This window comes from Triturus cristatus, chromosome 2_2 (genome assembly GCF_964204655.1).
Source record: "Triturus cristatus chromosome 2_2, aTriCri1.1, whole genome shotgun sequence".
Classification (NCBI taxonomy): Eukaryota; Metazoa; Chordata; class Amphibia; order Caudata; family Salamandridae; genus Triturus; species Triturus cristatus.
This window is the reverse complement of record NC_140582.1, coordinates 150,747,555-150,768,265: the sequence shown is the minus strand read 5'-3', so window position 1 is coordinate 150,768,265 and position 20,711 is coordinate 150,747,555. Positions and strand designations below refer to the sequence as shown.

The following is a 20,711-nucleotide window of genomic DNA, read 5'->3' as shown; positions in this document are numbered from 1 at the left end:
TCGCGGTGGCGGTCCTTCCGCCATCCTAATGAGCCCCTATGTGTGCTGTTTGCTAAGACTGTCGTTACTGGTGGGTTAGGTCACTGTCTTTGAAGACTTGTTTAGGTTTACTGAGAGCCTGTTCTTCTTCTCATATTTGTGATAACTGGCTTCTGCTCATGAAGCCTGAGTGTATTGGTTGCATTCTGATGGCGCCTACTGATTCAAGTCTGATGTGCTTTTGGTTGAAAGGTTTCTTCTTCCTACAAATGGGTGGGACCTAGTGAAAACTTTGCCTGCTGCAGTCATGGACTCTGGTTGCCTGTTTGGGGGGTGGTGTGACTAGACCCCCCCAGCATTCCTAGCATTTCCGAGCCAGAGGCCATTTATGGCTACAGCACCATAAATCCCGTAGAGGCGTCCCACAGTGTGGGACCCTTCTGAAAACTCTGTCTGCTGCCTGGTGTAGCCATGGACCCTGGTTGCCTGTTGGAGGGAGAGAGACTACAACCCCTAGCATTCTTAGCATTTCTGGGCCAGAGGCTGCAGCGGTGAATGATGGTGCTGTAGCACCATAAATCACTTAGAGGTGCCCACAGCAAGAGACGCGCGCAAGGAACACACAGGCGTGGCCCGGGCCAAGACTGGACCCGTCTGCTCCCATCAACCGGCAGACAAGGCGTGACTGGGCCACCCCTCATGGAGCCTTCATCTTGGACAGCTACAACATGGTAACGCTAATTTGATCCTGCATTGCCAGCTCTGTTGTCTATTTCCCCTGGAGCTTACAAGGGGCTTGGTCCCCATTTCTCACGAGTGGCTCTACCCTCACTAGGTCTGAGAAACAGACATACAGGAGGGATACCGAGTTGTTATTATGCCTTAAGGCTCATTGCCAGGTGTATCCATTAGCACTTATTTTTGTTAAACATCTGTGACATGGGAAAAAGGAAGATGAACACAGGCATTTCTGGAGGAGACTATGTGACCAATTTAGACTCCTTTTTGGCTAGGGCAGTGAGCACCATCTTTAGAGAACTAGCCCTGACAGAAAGGAGACTTTCCATGGAGCTGAAGAAAGGAATTACGGGATCACTTCCCCCGCTGACTGTGAAGGTGCAGCCGGTAAAATAACCAGAGACATGTTCCCACCATCGGCAGTGCATGCTAAGGCCATTGAGGCTTTATCAGAGGATGATGTCATACTACTTGAACCCCTGGTCAAAAAGAAGAGGGCTAAGGGAAAGAGGGCATACCATTCACACAAGAGGGTAGTTCCACCAGTTACGTGTGCTGACCCTGATTCAGATTAAGTAATAGACCAGTTGATTCCTAGGTTTGAAACATTGTTAAAAAATGTGTTGCTCCCCATGCTTTTGTGGCTTGAAGGGATAGAGGCTAAGTTTCATTTGCTCCCCCTTTTTGACCCTGATGCTTGCAACAGCAAGGCAGCAACAGTGGTCCCAGATCCCAGTTGTTCAGATGGGCCCTCTCCTGAGGTCTTTACTAGTTCAGGGAGTACCTCAAATGGGCATAGCCGGATAACATCTGGGTTTCAGAGAGTCATGATACTCACCCAAGGGAGTGTTTGTGGGGCAGGTTCTAATTGCATCACCAAGACTGTAGGTGTTCCCAAACAGGTGGACCTCCCTGGAGGTGCACATCTGCCAAATGGGGGTAGACTCAACTCACTCATCCCAAATAGGCCTTATACGGCACGAATGGGTGTATCCACCTCCTTACATTTGCACCCACAGTCAACTCCTTTGGTTGACATTTTGATAGGTGTTCCATCTACTAGGCAAGGTATGAGAGAGTCTACGGAAGACCTTATGCACAACGTCAAACACTGGTGTGACACTACTATAGTGAAAGGGAATCTTCTGTCTCTATACATTTTAAAGGCAAGAAGAGTGGGCTGGATGGGTTCCAAGGTGAAGAAAAACATTGAGGGGGTTGCATTGTTATGAACTTAAGTCACTCTAGCTTCACAGAAGCTGTGGTTCAGAGCAATATTTCTCAGGTTGAGAGTACAATTATCAAGATTGTTACCCTCCATTATTTTTATCCCACCAGTTCATTCTTGCCGGACAGCAGTGACGGGTCTGCTGCCAGGCCCTCCATGTTGACCCTAAGTGAAACTGCTAGGTCTGATATTCTACTTGGTAACAGTTTTGCACCCCCTTTTGGGTTAAATGATAATGACTGATTGATGTCCCAACAGGTCAAATTCCCTACTCCTAGGTTTGCGGGTCCTGTAGACATTGTGCCTATCCTGTTGCATTTTGTGGCCAACCATTTTTTTATTAAATGTATGTATTTTATATGTATGTGTTGTATGTTTCTGTAATCAGAATTGTTTGTATTTTTTATATTTGTGTTAAGTTTTTATTAGTTATTATGTTTTTTATATGAATTTTGCAGTTTTAGTTCCATAGCAGTTTGTGGGATTATAGGGGAATAGGGTGGGAAGTAATTCAATTATATTACATTTATTGATTTGTTTTTATTTATTAATATTTGTTTAATGAGATGTTATAGTGTTACATTTATAATTAGTTGTTAATTAAAGTTAATTAATTAATTGTAATTAATTATGGTAATTGTGTAAATAATTTTAGGTGTGTGTTGTGGTGTTTATAGGTATAAAGGGTAGTAAGTCATTTATTTTTAATTTATGAATTAATAATTGGTTGTTAAATAATGTAAAATAGTTAATTGGTAATTAATTATGGTAATTGAGTAATTAATTTTAGGTGTGTGTTGTGATGTTTATAGGTGTAAAGGTTGAGAAGTAATATATTTTTAATTGATGAATTATTATTTGGATGTTAATTAATTTTAATTAATTAATTGGTAATTAATTATGCTAATTGTGTAATTATTTTATGTGTGTGTTTTGGCGTTTATTGGAGTAAAGGGTGGAAAGTAATTTTTATTTAATTAATTAATATATAGTTGTTAATTATTGTTAATTATTTGATATTTTTTTGGGGTAATTGTTTATTTTTGTGTTTTGTTTTGACTTTTAAAGGGGTAAAGGGTGGGTATTAAATACATTTTAATTACTTTATTATTAGCTGTTAATAGAAATAGTTTTTAATTTAAAAATAAGTTTTAATTGTGTTTTATTAATATATAGTTCAATTTAAGTGTGTGTTGTGGATATTATAGTGTTAAAGTTTGTGTAGTCTTATAATGTTTATACGTTTTTTAATTAATATTTTGATTATTAATTACGTTAACTATGGAAGTAAATGTAATTAAAAATGTTGGAGTGTTTTGTTATTGGTGTGGTGTTATAGGGTAGGAAATAAAAGAAATACCTTTATTTACTAATACATTTTTTTGTTTGTAAATATTTTCTACTTTAAAAGAATTATTTGTTAGAAATGTATTTATTATTTTATTTCATATATTATTTGTAGGTTTTTGTTATATGTAATTAGTATTATAATATGTTTCCTTTTATATTTTTAATATGTCTGATTTTTTATTTTTTACATTTATTTTTGTCTTAACTGTTTGAGTGTGAATAGTAAGTTTTGTCTCTCCGCTATCCAACACTTTCCCTACTGTTGCTCTCACTGGAGTGGGAATAGTACATTTTACACCTTTGCTATCCAACACTTTCCCTATTGTTGCACTCACTGGAGTGGGAATGGTAATTGTCACCCCTCCGCTATCCAACATTTATCCTACTGTTGCACTCTTTGGAGTGGGAATAGTATTTTATACCCCTCTACTATCCAACACTTTCCCTACTGTTGCACGCTTTGGAGTGGGAATAGTAATTTTTTCCCCTCCGCTATCCAATACGTTCCCTACTGTTGCACTCACTGGAGTTGGAATAGTAATTTTTCCCCCTCCGCTATCCAACACTTTCCCTATTGTTGCACTCACCCGAGTGGGAATAACATATTTTACCCCTCTGCTATCCAACACTTATCCTACTGTTGCATTCTGTGGAGTGGGAATAGCTATTTTTACCCCTCCGCTATCCAACACTTTCCATACTATTGCACTCTTTGGAGTAGGAATAGTAATTTTTACCCCTCCGCTATCCAACACTTTCTCTACTGTTGCACTCCTTGGAGTGGGAATAGTAATTTTTTCCCCTTCCGCTATCCAAAACTTTCTCTACTGTTGCTCTCACTGTAGTGGGAATATTAATTGTTACCCCTCCGCTATTCAACACTTTCCCTACTGTTGCACTCACTGGAGTTGGAATAGTAAATGTAATACCTCCGCTATCTAACACTTACCCTACTTTTGCACTCAAAGGAGTGGGAATAGTTATTTTTACCCCTTTGCTATCCAACACTTTCCCTTTTGTTGCAGTGATTGTATTGTGAAATTTAAGTTTAAATATTTGTTAATAGTTTGTTTTAATTTAATATCGATTTTTGTTTTTTATATTTTAAATCATTAATATATATTGTTATTTTTTACATTGTTTTAAACTTTTAATATAAATTAAAAATAATAGTTTATTAAAGTAAATATATATGTATGCATTTCCATATTTGTGTGTTCATTTTTTTATTACGTTTGTGTTATATTTTATCAAAATATATATTAAATTAATTTCATTTTGTTAAAATTTACATTTAATTTTTAATATATTTAATATATATTATTATATTTATATAAAGTCGATATTTTATACATCTATATTTTTAACATCAATATACTTTAGTCGATATTTTTGTATTTGCCTGTTTAAGTATAGGAGTCGATATTTTTGTTGTCTATATTTTTAACTAGATATGTTTTACATCAATATTTCTAACATCGATGTTGTGTAAGTGAACCATCCTATTGTGGCAATTTTTATTTCTTAGGGATTGAACCTGTTGTATTCGTCTTTGTAAATGCACTGAGGCACCTGCGCTTTATATGTATATCCTTAATCTTTGATGAAAGATCACTCCTGTTTAGGCCTTGTTGTCCCGTGTGTTGGACTATTTGCTGAGATTTTGGTCTTCCTTGTATTTTGCACAAATACTATTAGATTGCAGGTTTGTGTGCTAAAACTTAAATTGTACATGTCTTAACTATTTATTAAATGTAAATATGTTTTTAACTTGATTTTAGGTGGTATATATGTTTTATTCTAGTATTGCTGTTATGGTCTACATTGGCTGAAAAAAGAATCACTGACTTGACTTGGGTGTGATTCTAAAAAGTTCAAATAAAGGATATCATTTGTTTCTCCCTTTGTTAATGCACTGAAAATCCCTATAGTTGTCCGTGTTAAATCTTCTGATAGCTAGCTTTTTTCAACCTATTTGGAGCATAAGGCTTTCTTTTAGATGGATGATACAAGGGTCTGCGCAGAAAGTTTCTAGTACATGCTGTTGCACAGAATGGTCTTTGAGGATGCTGGTGGGTTACTGTAGGATCTGCTGGGAAGGTGTTATTCTGGTGGGTGACTCAAGGGCAGCTGGTAATAAAATCCATGACTAGGAAGAGGTGAAGTATTGTGCAGTAAGGTTACTTTTGGCAGTCTTTTTTAGATTTAGCAAGTGCTTTCTTGTCACCATCTTGGGTTCCCTCCTTTACTTTGTATCTGCTCTATCCATCGTTGATGAAAGTGGTACTGTTTCATTTCTGTAAACAGGTCTCCTTGGGAGGAAGGATCAAAAACTCAGAACATAGCGCAGTGCCAAAAACTTTGTGTTAAATTGAAACTGGTAGCACTATTATCTAGTATAGTTCTAGAATATAGTCATATGAATGTCATCTGACATAAATACTTGTCCTAAATATTATCTAAATATATCGCCCCATTGGAGGCAGTTATAGAAAATATACACACATCAGGAGGATATTTTATAATAATAATGAAATATCAATGGCAGACAATATTTCTGTATACAATATTCTGAACTGGTTAACTATACCCAGACATACGTTTACTCTCTTTGACTAAGTCTGAAGTGTGAAAGTCAGTGAAATAGAAAATATGGATAGGTGATCACTGAATATCTGATGCAAATCTCTTCCTTTCACTAAGGCCTGGAAAGAGAAAAAGTGCACAGTTTGTAGAAGTAAATATCAATAAGTAATTACAAAATATCTACTTCTTTTCTTTGCCTCTTCTGTTTAAGATATTCGTCTACAACCAACATAAAAAATGAGCGCTCATCATCATTGACCCTAAAGCTTGAAGCAGCATTTATTTAGTTTAAATAAGGCTGGTTGTAAATTGGCATAATAGATATACAAAGCATGTAAAACTCAGCGTAGTATTGCGTGGAACCTTACCGTGCCTTGATGAAGAAATTGTATTGAAGAAGGAGTGTAAATAAGAAAAACACAATTCCTTCAACAAACATTGCAAAAAGATTCTTCCCTACAAGATCCCATTTAAAAGGATTTTCAAAGCGGTCTTCACCTGTTGGGGACAGAAACACAAGCAACTATTATATTGTAACCTGTGCTTAACAATTTTTAGAACTGTGAACTTTTTTCTATGATAGTTTAATAAAGTGTAAAAACAAAATCATTACAGTTTTCTATCCTGGTAGCTGTATTTTAAAGTATTATTCTCGCCATTTATTCATTCACTCTTATTTAAAAAGTTGTGAAGTTCACAATGTATATGACTCAGGTTTTAATAGGCTTAACATGTTCCTGAAAATGTTAAACCTGTTTTTAAGAACTGCCAAATTTCCATGAATAGGTTACCAAGAAAGCTTGGAAAGAAGCCAGCCGAAGGGGTTAAAGTTGGGATTAGAGAGACAAAAAACACTGCCAGGTCACATTGTTGAGGGAGAATATGATCTCCTACTTGATTTCCCAGAAAAAGAGATATGTTCATGAATGGTGAGTGCCCTACAAAATGCAGTATGATTTGCTCTCGTGCATATCTTATGTTACAATTAGTGCAAAGTCGCATCCAACACTCTTGCAGTATGGATCCAAAAGCTAATATTCAACTTTTTATGCAAACAAAGAAAACAAAAAGTCGTGTCCTACCACCTAACCCATCACTTAGGAGCCCTCAAATATGAACAACCTTAACCTGAGGGCTATTAGGTTCGATCCAACCAAGATTCCAGGAGAGAAAGAAATATCATGGTCCCAAACAACACATTGCCATGAGTCAAAAATTATAAACATCATCTCCTGATTCCTGACTGGAGAAAACACCAGACCTGCACAGTTCCAAAAGAAGAACTTTGGGAGTGACTCCAAAACACATACCTTTTGTAACTGAGACTGATGCCAAGCAAACAGAGACACAGAGACTGCTATTTACTACATCAGGATTATTTGTTGGAATTTCATTCTCCCAGACCACATCAATACTAGTTGTGGGAAGATCAGCCTTCCAAGACTGTGAAGAGGAAAAGTCTTCCAGCTGAAAATGGCAATCTTAAAGCAAATCATTTACGTATATTAGGATGAAAACACTTATTGAACCTTGGTAACAGGGTGATATCTGAACTGAGAAAAGTCAGTTTAGAAGGGAGTAAGAAATCCGGGTTAACAAGAATTCTTTGCATAAAACTCTGCATGTTTCTTTTCTGCAATAACTGTAGCCCGAGTAATTCAATCACTATGGAAAAACAATGTATCACCGACTTTCTCCTCTGTGGGTATTCTTGCTTGCTCTATCACTTATACATGAGGTTCTCTGGCACTAGCAGTACGGAGAGTAATGCACATGAAGATTTAAGATTTTTAGTGTAAATTTTGGAGAGGCATAGGTGAGTAATAGGAAATTGGTGAATATCTACTTCTAAATGGGTGGAGCTAAGGGTAAACAAGGACAGCTTTGGTGAGAGACAAACACTTACTAAAACACACCCACCAAATAAGACAGCTGCTATTCACTAAAGTTAAACCTACCACAGGTGCACACCGAAAGAAAACAGGATCAAATGTACTCCAGGCATCCCTAGGACAAAAGTAACCATCGCACATTCCCAGGCACTGGTACTGCAAGTCACTCTCATGGACATAAAGGGAGGCAAGCAATAACACGAATAACACTAAAACCACTTAGGGAAAATAGGAAAATGAAGGGAATATTGTTTATGTTTTATATTTATATATCAACAGGTGAAAGCCTATAACTGCAACCAATCATAGACACACTGTATACATAAGAAAGAAAGGCACTGACCTTCTAAAATATTTTTCACCATTCTGGTAAATATTTTTGTTGATTGCCTCTCACCCTGATGAATAATTATTGAGGAAGACAGAGAAGATTTACAGAGATAAGATCAAAATCTTTGGCATATTCAGGGAAGCAGTCACTGCTAGATACCACCTGCCATGTTTGCAGGCTGAAGGGGGAGCTCAATTCACCAACTACCCACTTCCAAACCACGCCTGTACATGTCGAAAGAGTGACTGAATTTAATTTCCTTGCCATTTGATGTTTCCAGAAAGTCAGTGGGGATGGCATGAGTAATTGGCAAGCAAGCCATTCATGCAGCTTGTAACAGGTACTGAGATGTATCACTAGCTTGGTGCATTAGTTTACAACCATAGTCACAGGTGAAATTACAATTGAAGGCATAGGAATTCCATTTGATTAAACCACTTACCTCATGTGTTTGGTGCCATCCATTGCACACAGATCGCAGTTCAGCCATTCTACTGCTGGTTTTCATTTAAATAAATGTGTTTTATTTTTTATTTGTTTACTTCACCATTGATGGATGGCCTTAGTGTTCTAAATGGCTACATTTATTTTGTTAAATGGATAAACCATGGGTGTGTGGCTTTGTGCAACTTGTCAGTAATTATCTATTCCGATATGGATGTTTATCCTTGATCTGCTCCTCCTTCTGCTTTCTTAGGTATTTCTATTCCTTACTTCTATCCTTTTCTTCTTCTCTGGTTTATGTGTGAGCTTGTATGATTTTTAATTTCTCTTTGTTTCCATATTTATATCCCTTGTTTTGCATAATACTTGCATTGATTTTATCTCCTCTCCTGTTTATGCAGCTTGCTATCCATGTTCCTGTACTCTTTTCCTTATTTACCCAATATGTTTAATGTTGTCTCATGGACTGTTTGTGGACTTATCATCCTGTAAAATGACAAAAAGTACTTTCTCACATATATAAACTTGATTCTCAAGTTGCCTTTTTACAAGAAACGCACTGCAATGCTTCTGAAGCTGTTACTTTGAAGAGGCAAGGGGCTGGGGCATGTTTTTTCTCTCCTGAAATTGATCATAAAGGTGGTGTTGCTATTTTTTGTCATAAAGCTTTGAGACTACAAGATGTTTCCACTGATTGTGATGCTGGTGGACAATAGGTGTTGCTCAATGCTAACGTCCATATCAAACATATTACTTTGTTTAATGTTTATGGCCTTCTTAAATCAGACACTGGCTTTTGGAAATTCATTAAAGTAAAGCTTACTGATATCTCTAACTCCAATATCATTATGGCTGGTGAGTTTAGCCAATTATTAGACCATTTTATGGATTGAAAATATAAATTTAAACTGGATAAGTTTCATAAACCATTCCAATTCCCAATAACGTCTCGCCTACTACTTGTGTATGGAGAACTTGCAATCCTGATATATTTGAATTCTTTTTCCAATGTCTACAGTACGATGTCCAGACTTGGTTATATTTTAGTCACTAAATTGTTGCGCCCAACTCTACAATCTTCTGAAATTACCTCCATATTGGCCTCATTCGATATTTTCAAAATTGATTTCAAAATTGGTAGATGGAGATTTAATAATATTTTGCTTTATGATAACCAATTTTCTAATGAAGCTACTGCCTTTATTCAAGGAGTTTTGAATGTTTAATGATTCTAGTGACACTTCTATCACCAACAATTGGGATGCTTTTATAGCCATTTAAAACCTTCACCATTGCTCATTCTGCTAGAAAAAAATAGGGTTTAAATGCTCATTATTTTCTTCTATTAAAGCAAATCAAGACGCTTGAACATGCTTACTTTGCTTTCGAATGTTCGTCTATGCTGCACAATTTGATTGAAGCTAAATCTGAACTTAACAAACTAGCTACTTTTGATGCTTAAAATCAAATCTACATTTCATGGTGGTCAGAATAAAACTGGCAAAATGCTTGCTAATTACTTAAGAATAAAAACAGAGAGTAACGCTATTGGGTCTATTATTAATTAATTTGATAATTCTGTATCTAGCTCCAAAGCTGATATCTCTCGTTCCTTTCAATCCTTTCATAAAACATAATATACTGAAGATACTACCCCTGCTTTACTTGGGGGTTGATTAGGGTGGCGGAAGGACCGCCGTCCCCGGGCCGGCGGTGGCGGCCCTTACTCAATTGCACAGGATTTACCCACTGCCCAATTAGGATGGCAGTGGGTACCGCGGCGGAGGGAAAGTCCGGCCTCCGCTTTTCCGCTGGTAGCAATTGTCACGATTGCCCGATTGCGGAGTGGTCAGCATGCTCATAATTGCGGCGGAACCAAGCAGGCTGCTCCGCCACAATTATGATGCCGGCGGTAGCCAACTTTTCTGTGGCGGTTGAACTGCCATTGAAATCCTGGCGGAGAATGACTTCCGTGGCCCGTTTTGTGCCCCCCTTGTGTTGGGGGAGGTATGGATGCACTGGGGTGGTACCCTTGGTACCCCCCTAAATTTCACTGCACCAAGTGGCAGGCACAGTGTAGTGCCTGCCACGTAGTGCAGTGAAATGCACAACATGCTCTTTTTAACATCGCGGCAGTGCTGCTGTCAGCAGCCACCGCCGCAATGTTATGGGTGCGGAATACGACCGCAGAGGTGGCGGTCCCATCATAATTGGATTGGCGGGACTGCTGCACGCATGGCGGTCAATCGCAATCACCGCTACGGTGGCGAGCAGAGCAAATCCGCCCGCCATCCTAATGAGCCCCCTAGCATTAAAAAACTATTTGATGGTGTTCCTTGACCACGCTCCTTCACAGATATATTTGCTGAGTTAGAGGCTGATATTACCCATCAGGAGGTTTTTGAAACAATGAAATCCCTTTAGAGAGCAAAGGCATTTGGCCCAGATGGTTTATTTTTAACTTCTCTCATCCTTATTTCCATTCTTTGCTCTGAAATTCTTAGAACCCCCAGCCAAAGATCACAAATGTTGTAAAACTTATACATCCATTTCTCTTCTCAATTATTAATGTAAGATGTTTACCAATATTTTAGCTTCCCGCTTAGAATCTTCTATTTCTCTTCTTGTTAAACCTGACCAATCTGCTTTTATAAAGGGAACACTTGCTCCTGAAAATGCTAGAATGTACTCACATATTATCAGCCGATCAGGAAATGTAATTCTCTGCTTGCACCCTTTCTTTGGATGCTGAAAAAGATTTCGACCAAATAAATTGGCAGTTTATGTTTACCAGTATTCATTGGTTTGGTTTTGACCCAAAATGTATTTCTTTTATAAAATTACTTTACTCTAACCCCAGGGTTAGTGTTTTTGATAATGGTTGTTTTTCTCCCTACTTGAGTTACATAGCGGTACCAAACAAACAAAGGGCTTGTGGGGAGGGAATTTGGGGGGAGAAAAATTGAATCCATGATGATAAAAATATGACATTTGTGACTAGCTCTATCGAGGCTAAATTTATGATGTATGTCAATCATCAGTCTTTATTCGATTCAAAGGATCATAAAAGACACAAACATATAACCAAACATGACGTAGAAAACCCAATACAATTTTTAAAATCCATCAATAAATACTTTTTTTTAAAAGCGCATTAAACAATTCGGATGACTACAAAGTTAAGATTTGCATAATTAAAAACACCCACATCGACTACAGAGTAAAAGAATATTGATTAATGAGATTCTCATCATATTGCATTAGCTTAAGTATTCACTTCAAATGTTTACTGGAGGCTGAGCCCTTAGAGTCCATGCCCATCCCAAGAATTTGGCTAATGATATTGAAATAATTGGTAAAGTGCTAGTGCGTAGGATTCTTAATGCAACAGCACAGCTCCTGGTACCTAAAGTTCTACACATAGGAGATAACCATACTCGTCTTGGGTGGCAAGTGCTGGACAAAAAATGGGCGATTGATTCTGTTTGTAACCCACAAGCAGGACATGTATCCTCACGGACACTAGTCCATCTTCCTGTAAGAGACCTTAGTGGTAAGGAACCAGCTCTAAACTGGAAGTAGAGCTTCCTATCTCCGGGTTTCGTGATCAGATCCCAATACTGTTCTAAAGCAGGTCTGATCTTTGCCTCCAGATAACAACCAGTCATCCCAGAGGAGTTTGCTCTACTCCATACACGTTGTTCAACCCGTTCCCAATACATCATTTGTAGTATTCTCTTTGAGGTAAACAGTGCAGCCGCTGGGTCGCTCCACAGCCCCTCCATACCCAAGGCTATCAGAATCTGGCGGAGCTTCCTCAGCCATCCGATCTTATGGAAGACATCTAGTTTTATAACATCCATGAGTCCTTTACCATACAGGGAAAGCTCCGGAGTAGTCCAGAGCCTTCGCCAGTATAAGACCGGACGGAGGTAAGCTATGTCCATAATGGCCTTCCTACCTAACTCGTATCTTAGAGGAACCATGGGGGTACTCTGAGGAAGGCCTGTTATACTACGGAAGAATTTATTTTCAGCTATGGTGAGGGAAGTTGAGTAGTCAAACCCCCATAGCTCTGCCCCATACAGGACTGAGCTTAGGGCCTTTGCCTCGTAAACTTGGAGCACAGGTCTTATGGCTTTAGTAAAAGATTTTTTGTGTTCCCTGGTTAATGCTCCCGATATTTGTCTAAATTTCAGGGCAGCCATCTCTATGTGCTTGCTCCATTTGTTGTCTTTAGTTACATGCATACCTAAATAAACAAAATTGGTAACAATTTCTAATGGTTGCCCGTTCATAAAAAACGTTCTCCCTCTGAAGCTTGGATGTGGGTTAAAAACCATAAGTTTCATCTTGGCCACATTTACCTCTAGGCCATGACCAAGGCAAAAGCCCTCAAAGACTAATAAAGCTCTTTGCAGGCCACTCAGAGTTTTTGATACGATAAGCGTATCATCCGCAAACATCAATATCGGAGTAATAACTCCAGCCAACTTTGGGGCATCTGTATTAACGCTAATCATGGATTTTACTATCCCATTGATGTATAGCGAAAAAAGCGCGGGGGCCATGGTGCAGCCTTGCCGCACACCACGTTCTACCGGGAACTCGGGAGTAACATCGCCTGGTCCTCCCCACTGGATTTTGGCAAAATTTGTCTCGTGTAGCCTCATTATCAGGGTCAGGATTTCCGCGGGGTGCCCTCATTTTTCCAACACCGCCCACAACCGCAGACGGGGCACAAGGTCGAAGGCAGCTCTTAGGTCCACAAAAGCAACATAGAGACTGCCTTTTCCCAAAGTAACCACCTTCCAATGGAGTTGCACAAAGCGAAAAGCCTGATCCACTGTACTGGTTAGTTTGCAAAAACCAGCTTGGAAAGGGGACAGGATCTTGTTGTCTTCGACACTAGTATCTGGTTCAAAACCATCCTCCCTATAACCTTCTGGATTGTGTCTATCAGGCTGATTGGTCTGTAGTTACCTGGTAATGTCTTGTCACCCTTTTTGAACACTGGGATTATGATAGCCACCCCCCATGATTTAGGGACTGGGGCACCTTCGGCCACATCATTTGCCAGTAATGTAATATACTTACTCCAGCAATTTTTATTGTGGAGAAAAAGATCGGATGGGACTCCATCTAGTCCCGGGGCTCATCCACTTGCTACGAATCCCAGAGCCATTAAGGCATTATTGGTATTAAAAGGGCCATGGCGATAAAAAACATGACTTATCTCCCAGGTGGGATTAGATTGAGAGACACATGCATATTGGGGTTTAAAATATTTTAACCATTCCTCTTGTGTAACATGGTTTGAGGGTCTGTCAGGCTGGCCTCCTCTGTCCCACTTAATGATATTCCAGAATAATCTGGTGTCCCTGGCATGGCTAGCACCCTTCAGGTCAGACCAATAGAGCTTGTCCCATTTATTTTTAGCCTGAGCTATACATTTTTTGTATAATTGTCTAGCCTTTTGCACATGATCGTTGTGTCCACTAGAAAGGGCTGCAGCCAGATCAACTCTGGCTCTCCTGCAATCACCATCATACCATCGTAGACGCTTAAGTGGTGCCCTCCTGTCTTGTCTTGCTGGTTTCAAAAAATGCCAGCGTATTCCCTCAAAAAAGTTTTCTTGAAGTCCAGTGGCTAGTGCACTACCTGGCACAGTGGCTATTAGACCCTCAAGTTCCGATGTAACTTTGGTCAACTGGTTATCAATGTTGTTTATGGCCTTGTCATTGGTCTTAACCACACGCCACTTAAGCCTGCGCATATCATTGGAGGGGACTACTTCAAGTGGCTTAAATTTCGTCACCTCTTCTTTTGTATTGCCAACCTTCCACCACCAATGTGTTACACATAAAGGGTTATGGTCACTTTCAGGTCTTGGATCAACCACCATATCTTTTACGAATTGCCAAAACTTCATGCTACAGAGGACGTAGTCAATCCTACTCCTATAGCGGCCATTAGCAAAAGTATTGGCCCCTTCCTTATCCCCCTGCGTCCTCCCATTCAATGGCCTCAAGCCTCTCTCATAACAGAAAGCGTTGACCTGCACTGCGGCCTCTGTCCACCTTTTAATTGGTTCTAAATCAAGTCCAGGAATACCCCAAAGCTGTTCTTCCTCAGGATCAAGGCCCCAACAAAGATCTGGGTCCAAGAGCGGTTCAAAGGTTACATTCAGATCCCCCACGACAAGCTCTCCCCTCTCACTCGAGTGCTGATCAATAAGGGAATCCAAGTTAACCAGGGCCCGAGACCTTGTCCTTTTGTTCCCTCTAAGGTACAGATTATAAATGTCCATACCCTGTGGGCCCAGGGATAATCTGATTAATTGGATGTCAGGAGACCCTGTTGGTAGCTCGCTAACCATCGAAAATAAGTCTTGGCAGGACCCAGATTGTTAAACCACCCATAGGGCGCCCTTTGGGACCCTGAGATGCTGGAACATGGAAGTTCAAAAAGCCCAGCAAGAACTCAGGCTCACAGGACCAGGTCTCCTGAAAAAGGCAAACATCAAAGTTACCAATGAACTCAACCCATTCCGGAGAGTCCATTTTTGCCTTCAGGCCAGCAACATTCCACGAGATCATTGAACCCACCCCAGATCCCAGCTTTTTAGCCTGATGATTAGCTTTAGGACTTACTTCGTATTGCCTCGGGTTCTCTCTGTTCATATGTAAGATTGGGACCCTTGTTGCGTTAAACGTCCCGGGTGAGACAAAGTCCACTTTATCTACTCCAACCATAAGCGCATGTACGTCTACAGTCGCATCCCTGGAGGTCGATGGATTTGAACTTTCTATCACCGGTCAATCCAGGTAATCTAAATTGCACCAACCATTTTAGTAATCGGAGGAGGGGGTGAAACACCCTGGGGGAATTCCTTTCCCTACCCAATGCTGTCTAGATCTTCCGTCTTGATGAGAAGCTAAGTTATAAAAATAGCTTAGGTCATGCACCCCTATCCCAGACCGGTCCCCAAGAGGTGGACAATCACAGATGAAGCGCACTAGACCCCCGGGACCACACACACAATTCAGCGAAGACATCGCCGACTTCATCAGCCCGCACGCCCTCCCCTCCGCTGACTACATACTACTAGGAGACCTCAACTTCCACCTGGAGAACAACAACGACCGCAACACCACCACCCTGCTGGACAACCTCGCCAACCTCGGACTCAAGCAACTGGTGACCACCGCCACCCACTACGCCGCCACACGCTTGACCCCGTCTTCTCCTCCAGCAAAGACATCTCCTTCAGCCACACCACCGGACTCCACTGGACAGACCACAGCTGCGCCCACTTCAGCTTCAGAAGGACCACGACCCACCACCACCCGCCACAGGTTCCCCGCAGAAGTTGGAACAAGATCACAGCCGAACAGCTCGCCACATCCCTGTGCCAACACCCTCCCGCCAGTTCAGCGAACCCCAACCAAGCCGCTAACAACCTCAAAAGGTGGATCAGCAACTGCGCAGACGACCTCGCTCCACTGAAGACCCCCCGTCAGAATCAGCAACAAGAGAGCTCCCTGGTTCACCGACGAACTCAAGAGCTCTAAGAAGAACTGCCGAGCCCTCGAGAAAACCTGGCGCAGAGACCCGACACCAGACAACATGACCACCCTCAAGCTCGCCACTCGAAAACACCACCAGCTGATCCACACCACCAAGAAAACCGCATTCAAGGATCGACTAGACAACAACGCCCACAACAGCAAGGATCTCTTCAACATCGTCAATGAGCTCTCGAACCCCAGCGCCGGAAACAACAACATCACCCCATCGCAGGAACTCTGCAACTCGCTCGCCTCGTTCTTCCACAGCAAGATCGCAGACATACACAACGGTTTCAGCACACAGCCGACGCACCCTACGACCACACCAACGCCCCCCACCACCACCATCCGCGCCTGGACCCCGGTCAGCACCGAAGACACCATCCGCACGAAGAACACCATTCACTCCGGATCACCAACCGACCCCTGCCCTCACCACGTCTTCAACAAGGCCGACTCCATCATCGCACCCCACCTCCGAGACATCATCAACACCTCCTTCGACACCGCCACCTTCCCAGAGAGCTGGAAGCACGCCGAACTCAGTGCCCTACTGAAGAAACCATCAGCGGACCCCACCGACCTCAAAAACTACCGTCCCATCTCGCTCCTCCCTTTCCCTGCCAAAGTCATCGAGAAGACCGTCAACAGACAGCTGGCCGCCTTCCTCGAGATTAATGGATCCCTCGACCACTCACAGTCGGGTTTCAGAGCCAACCACAGCACCGAGACCACCCTCATCGCAGCCACTGACAACATCCAAGCCCTGCTCGACAACGGGGAAACAGCGGCACTCATCCTCCTGGACCTCTCCGCAGCGTTTGACACTGTCTGCCACCGCACCCTAGTGCAGCGCCTCTTCGACATCGGAATCCAGGAGAAAGCATTGGAGTGGATCTCCTCCTTCCTCGCCGGAAGAACACAGAGAGTCCGCCTCCCCCCGTTCAGTTCAGAGGCCACCAAAGTCATCTGCGGCATACCACAAGGATCATCGCTCAGCCCCACCCCCTTCAACGTCTACATAAGCCCTCTCGCGGCCATCGCATGCCAACACAACCTCAACATCATCTCCTACGCCGACGACACTCAGCTGATCCTCTCCCTCACCAACGACCCCGCCACTGCCAGAACCAACCTACACGAAGGGATGAAAGACGTAGCCGAGTAGATGACGAACAGCCGCCTGAAACTGAACTCAGATAAGATGGAAGTCCTCATCCTGGGATCATCACCCTCCGCCTGGGATGACTCCTGGTGGCCCCCTGCCCTGGGCAGCGCACCCAAACCGACGGACCACGCACGCAACCTGGGCTTCATCCTAGACTCCTCCCTCTCGATAACCAGACAAGTCAACGCCGTCTCCTCGTCATGCTTCAACATTCTACGCATGCTACGCAAGATCATCCAGTGGCTACCCACAGAAACCAGGAAGACGGTCACCCAGGCACTAGTCACCAGCCGTCTGGACTACGGAAACACCCTCTACGCCGGAACCACCACCAAACTTCAGAAAAGGCTCCAGCGCATTCAGAACGCCTTAGCACGACTCATCCTGGACATCCCCCGACACAGCCACATCTCTGGACACCTGAGAGACCTGCACTGGCTCCCCGTCAACAAGAGAATCACGTTCCGACTCCTCACCCATGCACACAAAGCTCTCCACAACCAAGGCCCCAGATACCTCAATGATCGCCTGACCTTTTACACTCCCACAAGCCAGCTACGCTGTACCAGCCACGCCCTCGCTGCCGTTCCCCGCATCCGAAGAGCCACCATGGGAGGAAGATCCTTCTCCTACCTGGCTGCCAAAACATGGAACTCCCTCCCCATCCACCTCCGCCTGACCCAAGACCACCTCTCCTTCAGGAAGCAACTCAAGACCTGGCTGTTCGAACAGTAGCGGACCCCTCTCCCCCAAGCACCTTGAGACCCTCCGGGTGAGTAGTGCGCTATACAAATGCTTTGATTGATTGATTGATTGACTAGGCTCCTGTCTTGAAAATTCACAATAATGGAGTCGCCCGCGATGGCTTGTGGTCTGGATCCAACCCAACTGACCCTTCTGACAAATAAAATCTTCCCGTTCATATTGTCGGGGATTGGTCTGTTCTTATTTAGCCAGAATGTCACTTTATTTTTAAGTTCTTGGTAGGATTCAGACTTGCCATCTTTTAATTCGGGGACACCAGTTAATACTGCAACGTAGGGAAAAGAAGCTGGGGGAAGATGAATGTGGACTTTGGGAGATTTAATAGATTTATCGTAGGGCTCTCTACTTACGACTTCTCTCACACCCTTATTTTCCCTATTAATGTTATCCCCATATTCGTTGCTTTTTTGGCCTGCCCGTGAATTAGTTTGGTTAGCATTAACCAAAACCTTTTGTGGATCAACCCCTAAGCTATCCCTAATGGTCACAACAGGATCAGCAGTGGGATTAAGTATAGGGATCGACGTAGATGCACCCAAAGATGCTGTATTAGATTTTGCTCTATCATTTGTTACTAATTTAATAACATTTTTTAAAGAACAAAAATTATCAAGCATCGTTTGTTCAAGACGTTCGATTCTTTCGTTGGCCAGTTTTACCCTTTCTAGGAAGGGGAGTATTAGTGATCGAACCACCTGTTCAATTTGAGAAATCATTTCACCGGATTGTGACTGTTCAGTGAGGTGTTTATTAGCCACGCCAGATACCTGACAATCCCCAACTAATAAAACACCAGGCACTTTGGTTACATTTTCCAGTTTTTTTGGAATTTTTGGCTGCCTTCCGCCTTGGGTATCCCCATCTCTTTTCCTCTTTGAGTTGGTAGATCTTTTTATTTTTTTACTGGCCCTTGTCTGGGGATATGCTACTTCAGATCTTATGGAACTTTCATTTACAGAGGCGACCACACCAGAGGCCTCAGTGATCCTCGTGCTGTCCTGAATAATAATAGGGCTAGTCTCAAGATCTCCATGCTGAGATGAGTCACTAGTACCATGTCCTACTAGCCTAGTGGGAGATTTTACTAATGCTACTGACCCGATAGATGAGCGTCTAGCATGCATTGGCTCAGTAGAAAGTCGCCGCTCGATTATGGCAATTTCGTGCTCTAGGACCGAAACAGCCCTAGTTATAAACCGATCTAGAGTACCAGAAACAGTCCCACCACCCGTGCGCTTCCCGTTCCCTACCATTTCTCTACCCTTTATTGAAATGCAAACCAGAGTACTAGCTAATGAGCTACTATGAAAAAACAATAACACGTAGAAAATAGTGCTAGCAGTATCAATGGTTCTGGAGAGCACTTATATAGCCACAGCGTCGAGCACCGTAGTGCTCCCAATATACAGATGTAGAGCCTGCAAGGATCATAGGATCATAGGATAAAACGCCAGAATGACAGTTAGCAAACAACTACCCCTTGCAGTCTCAATATACAAAAAAAACACAATCCAGAAGATCTCAACAGTGCAAGCACGACACCGGACGTGCGACAGTACCTTAAAGGCGCAGGCTGGAAGCCAACGTAAGGGGGGGGCCAGCCCTGCCTCTTCCTGGCACTGATGGGCGCGGGACGGGCTGCGGTAGGCAAGTGCAGGTTATATAGTCTTGGCCCCCTGACGCCCTCTGGTGACGCCTGTTACTGGCCGAGCACTGCACCCTGGGACTTGTGGTGCTGTGTACGAGCCGTTCCCCTCACGGCAAAGAGATGTTTGTGGCAGTGAAAGCAGGTAAGGCAAAATTCCCTTGACAGCCGTTCCCGTCACGGCAGGAGTATAGCAAAGAGGCGAAGCGTCCCGCGCTGCGGTAGGCAAGTGCAGGTTATATAGTCTTGGCCCCCTGACGCCCTCTGGTGACGCCTGTTACTGGCCGAGCACTGCCCCCTGGGACTTGTGGTGCTGTGTACGAGCGGTTCCCCTCATGGCAAAGAGATGTTCGTGGCAGTGAAAGCAGGTAAGGCAAAATTCCCTTGACAGCCGTTCCCGTCACGGCAGGAGTATACCAAACAGGATCCTGTATAAGACATGGTGGATAAAATGAGGGATTCTGAGTTAAGAATTTGTTCATTTAATGTCTGTGGTCTGAACAACAAAAGTAAAAGATTACGGATCGCAGCTGATTTGCAGTTAATGAAACCTGATATTGTATGCATACAGGAAACGCATATATCCTGGGACAGACGTATGATGATGAAGGAATTGGGATTTAGTTTAGTAGTGATATCTCATCAGACTGCTATAAATAGACAATATGGTGTGGCTATGATGGTTAGGCATGGATTGGGGGCGATTGGGAAGACCAAGGCTGATAATTTTGGGAGGTGGGCTATTGCAGAATTGGTAATAGAGGGTAAGAAGATTGTCATATATACAGTCTAAGGCTCAAATTTTGATGAAGCAGAAATATTGGCAGGACTAAATGTTGAATTAGCGATGCGGGATACTCCGCTGATCATATGTGGGGACTTCAATATACATGTGGAAAGGCAGGAGTGGGATCCTAATAAGAAAACGTATTTATGATGGAAACCTAAGGTCTTTAAAACCCTTCGGCAACTCATCCTGGATCATGGATTAGGTGACGCTTGGGCAACCCTAAA

General features: G+C 42.5%; 1 protein-coding gene across 4 annotated transcripts in view; it reads right to left on the bottom strand.

Annotated features, from left to right (window-relative positions):
* LOC146861982 (phospholipid-transporting ATPase ABCA1-like) overlaps window positions 1-20,711 on the bottom strand; it is a 3,104,259-nt gene that overhangs the window by 764,185 nt on the left and 2,319,363 nt on the right. For all 4 annotated transcript variants that reach the window (XM_085641135.1, XM_085641137.1, XM_085641136.1 and 1 more), the window contains exon 41: window positions 6,250-6,379. In XM_085641135.1, the coding sequence (XP_085497261.1) occupies window positions 6,250-6,379 (130 nt within the window). The remainder of the gene's footprint in view (window positions 1-6,249; window positions 6,380-20,711) is intronic.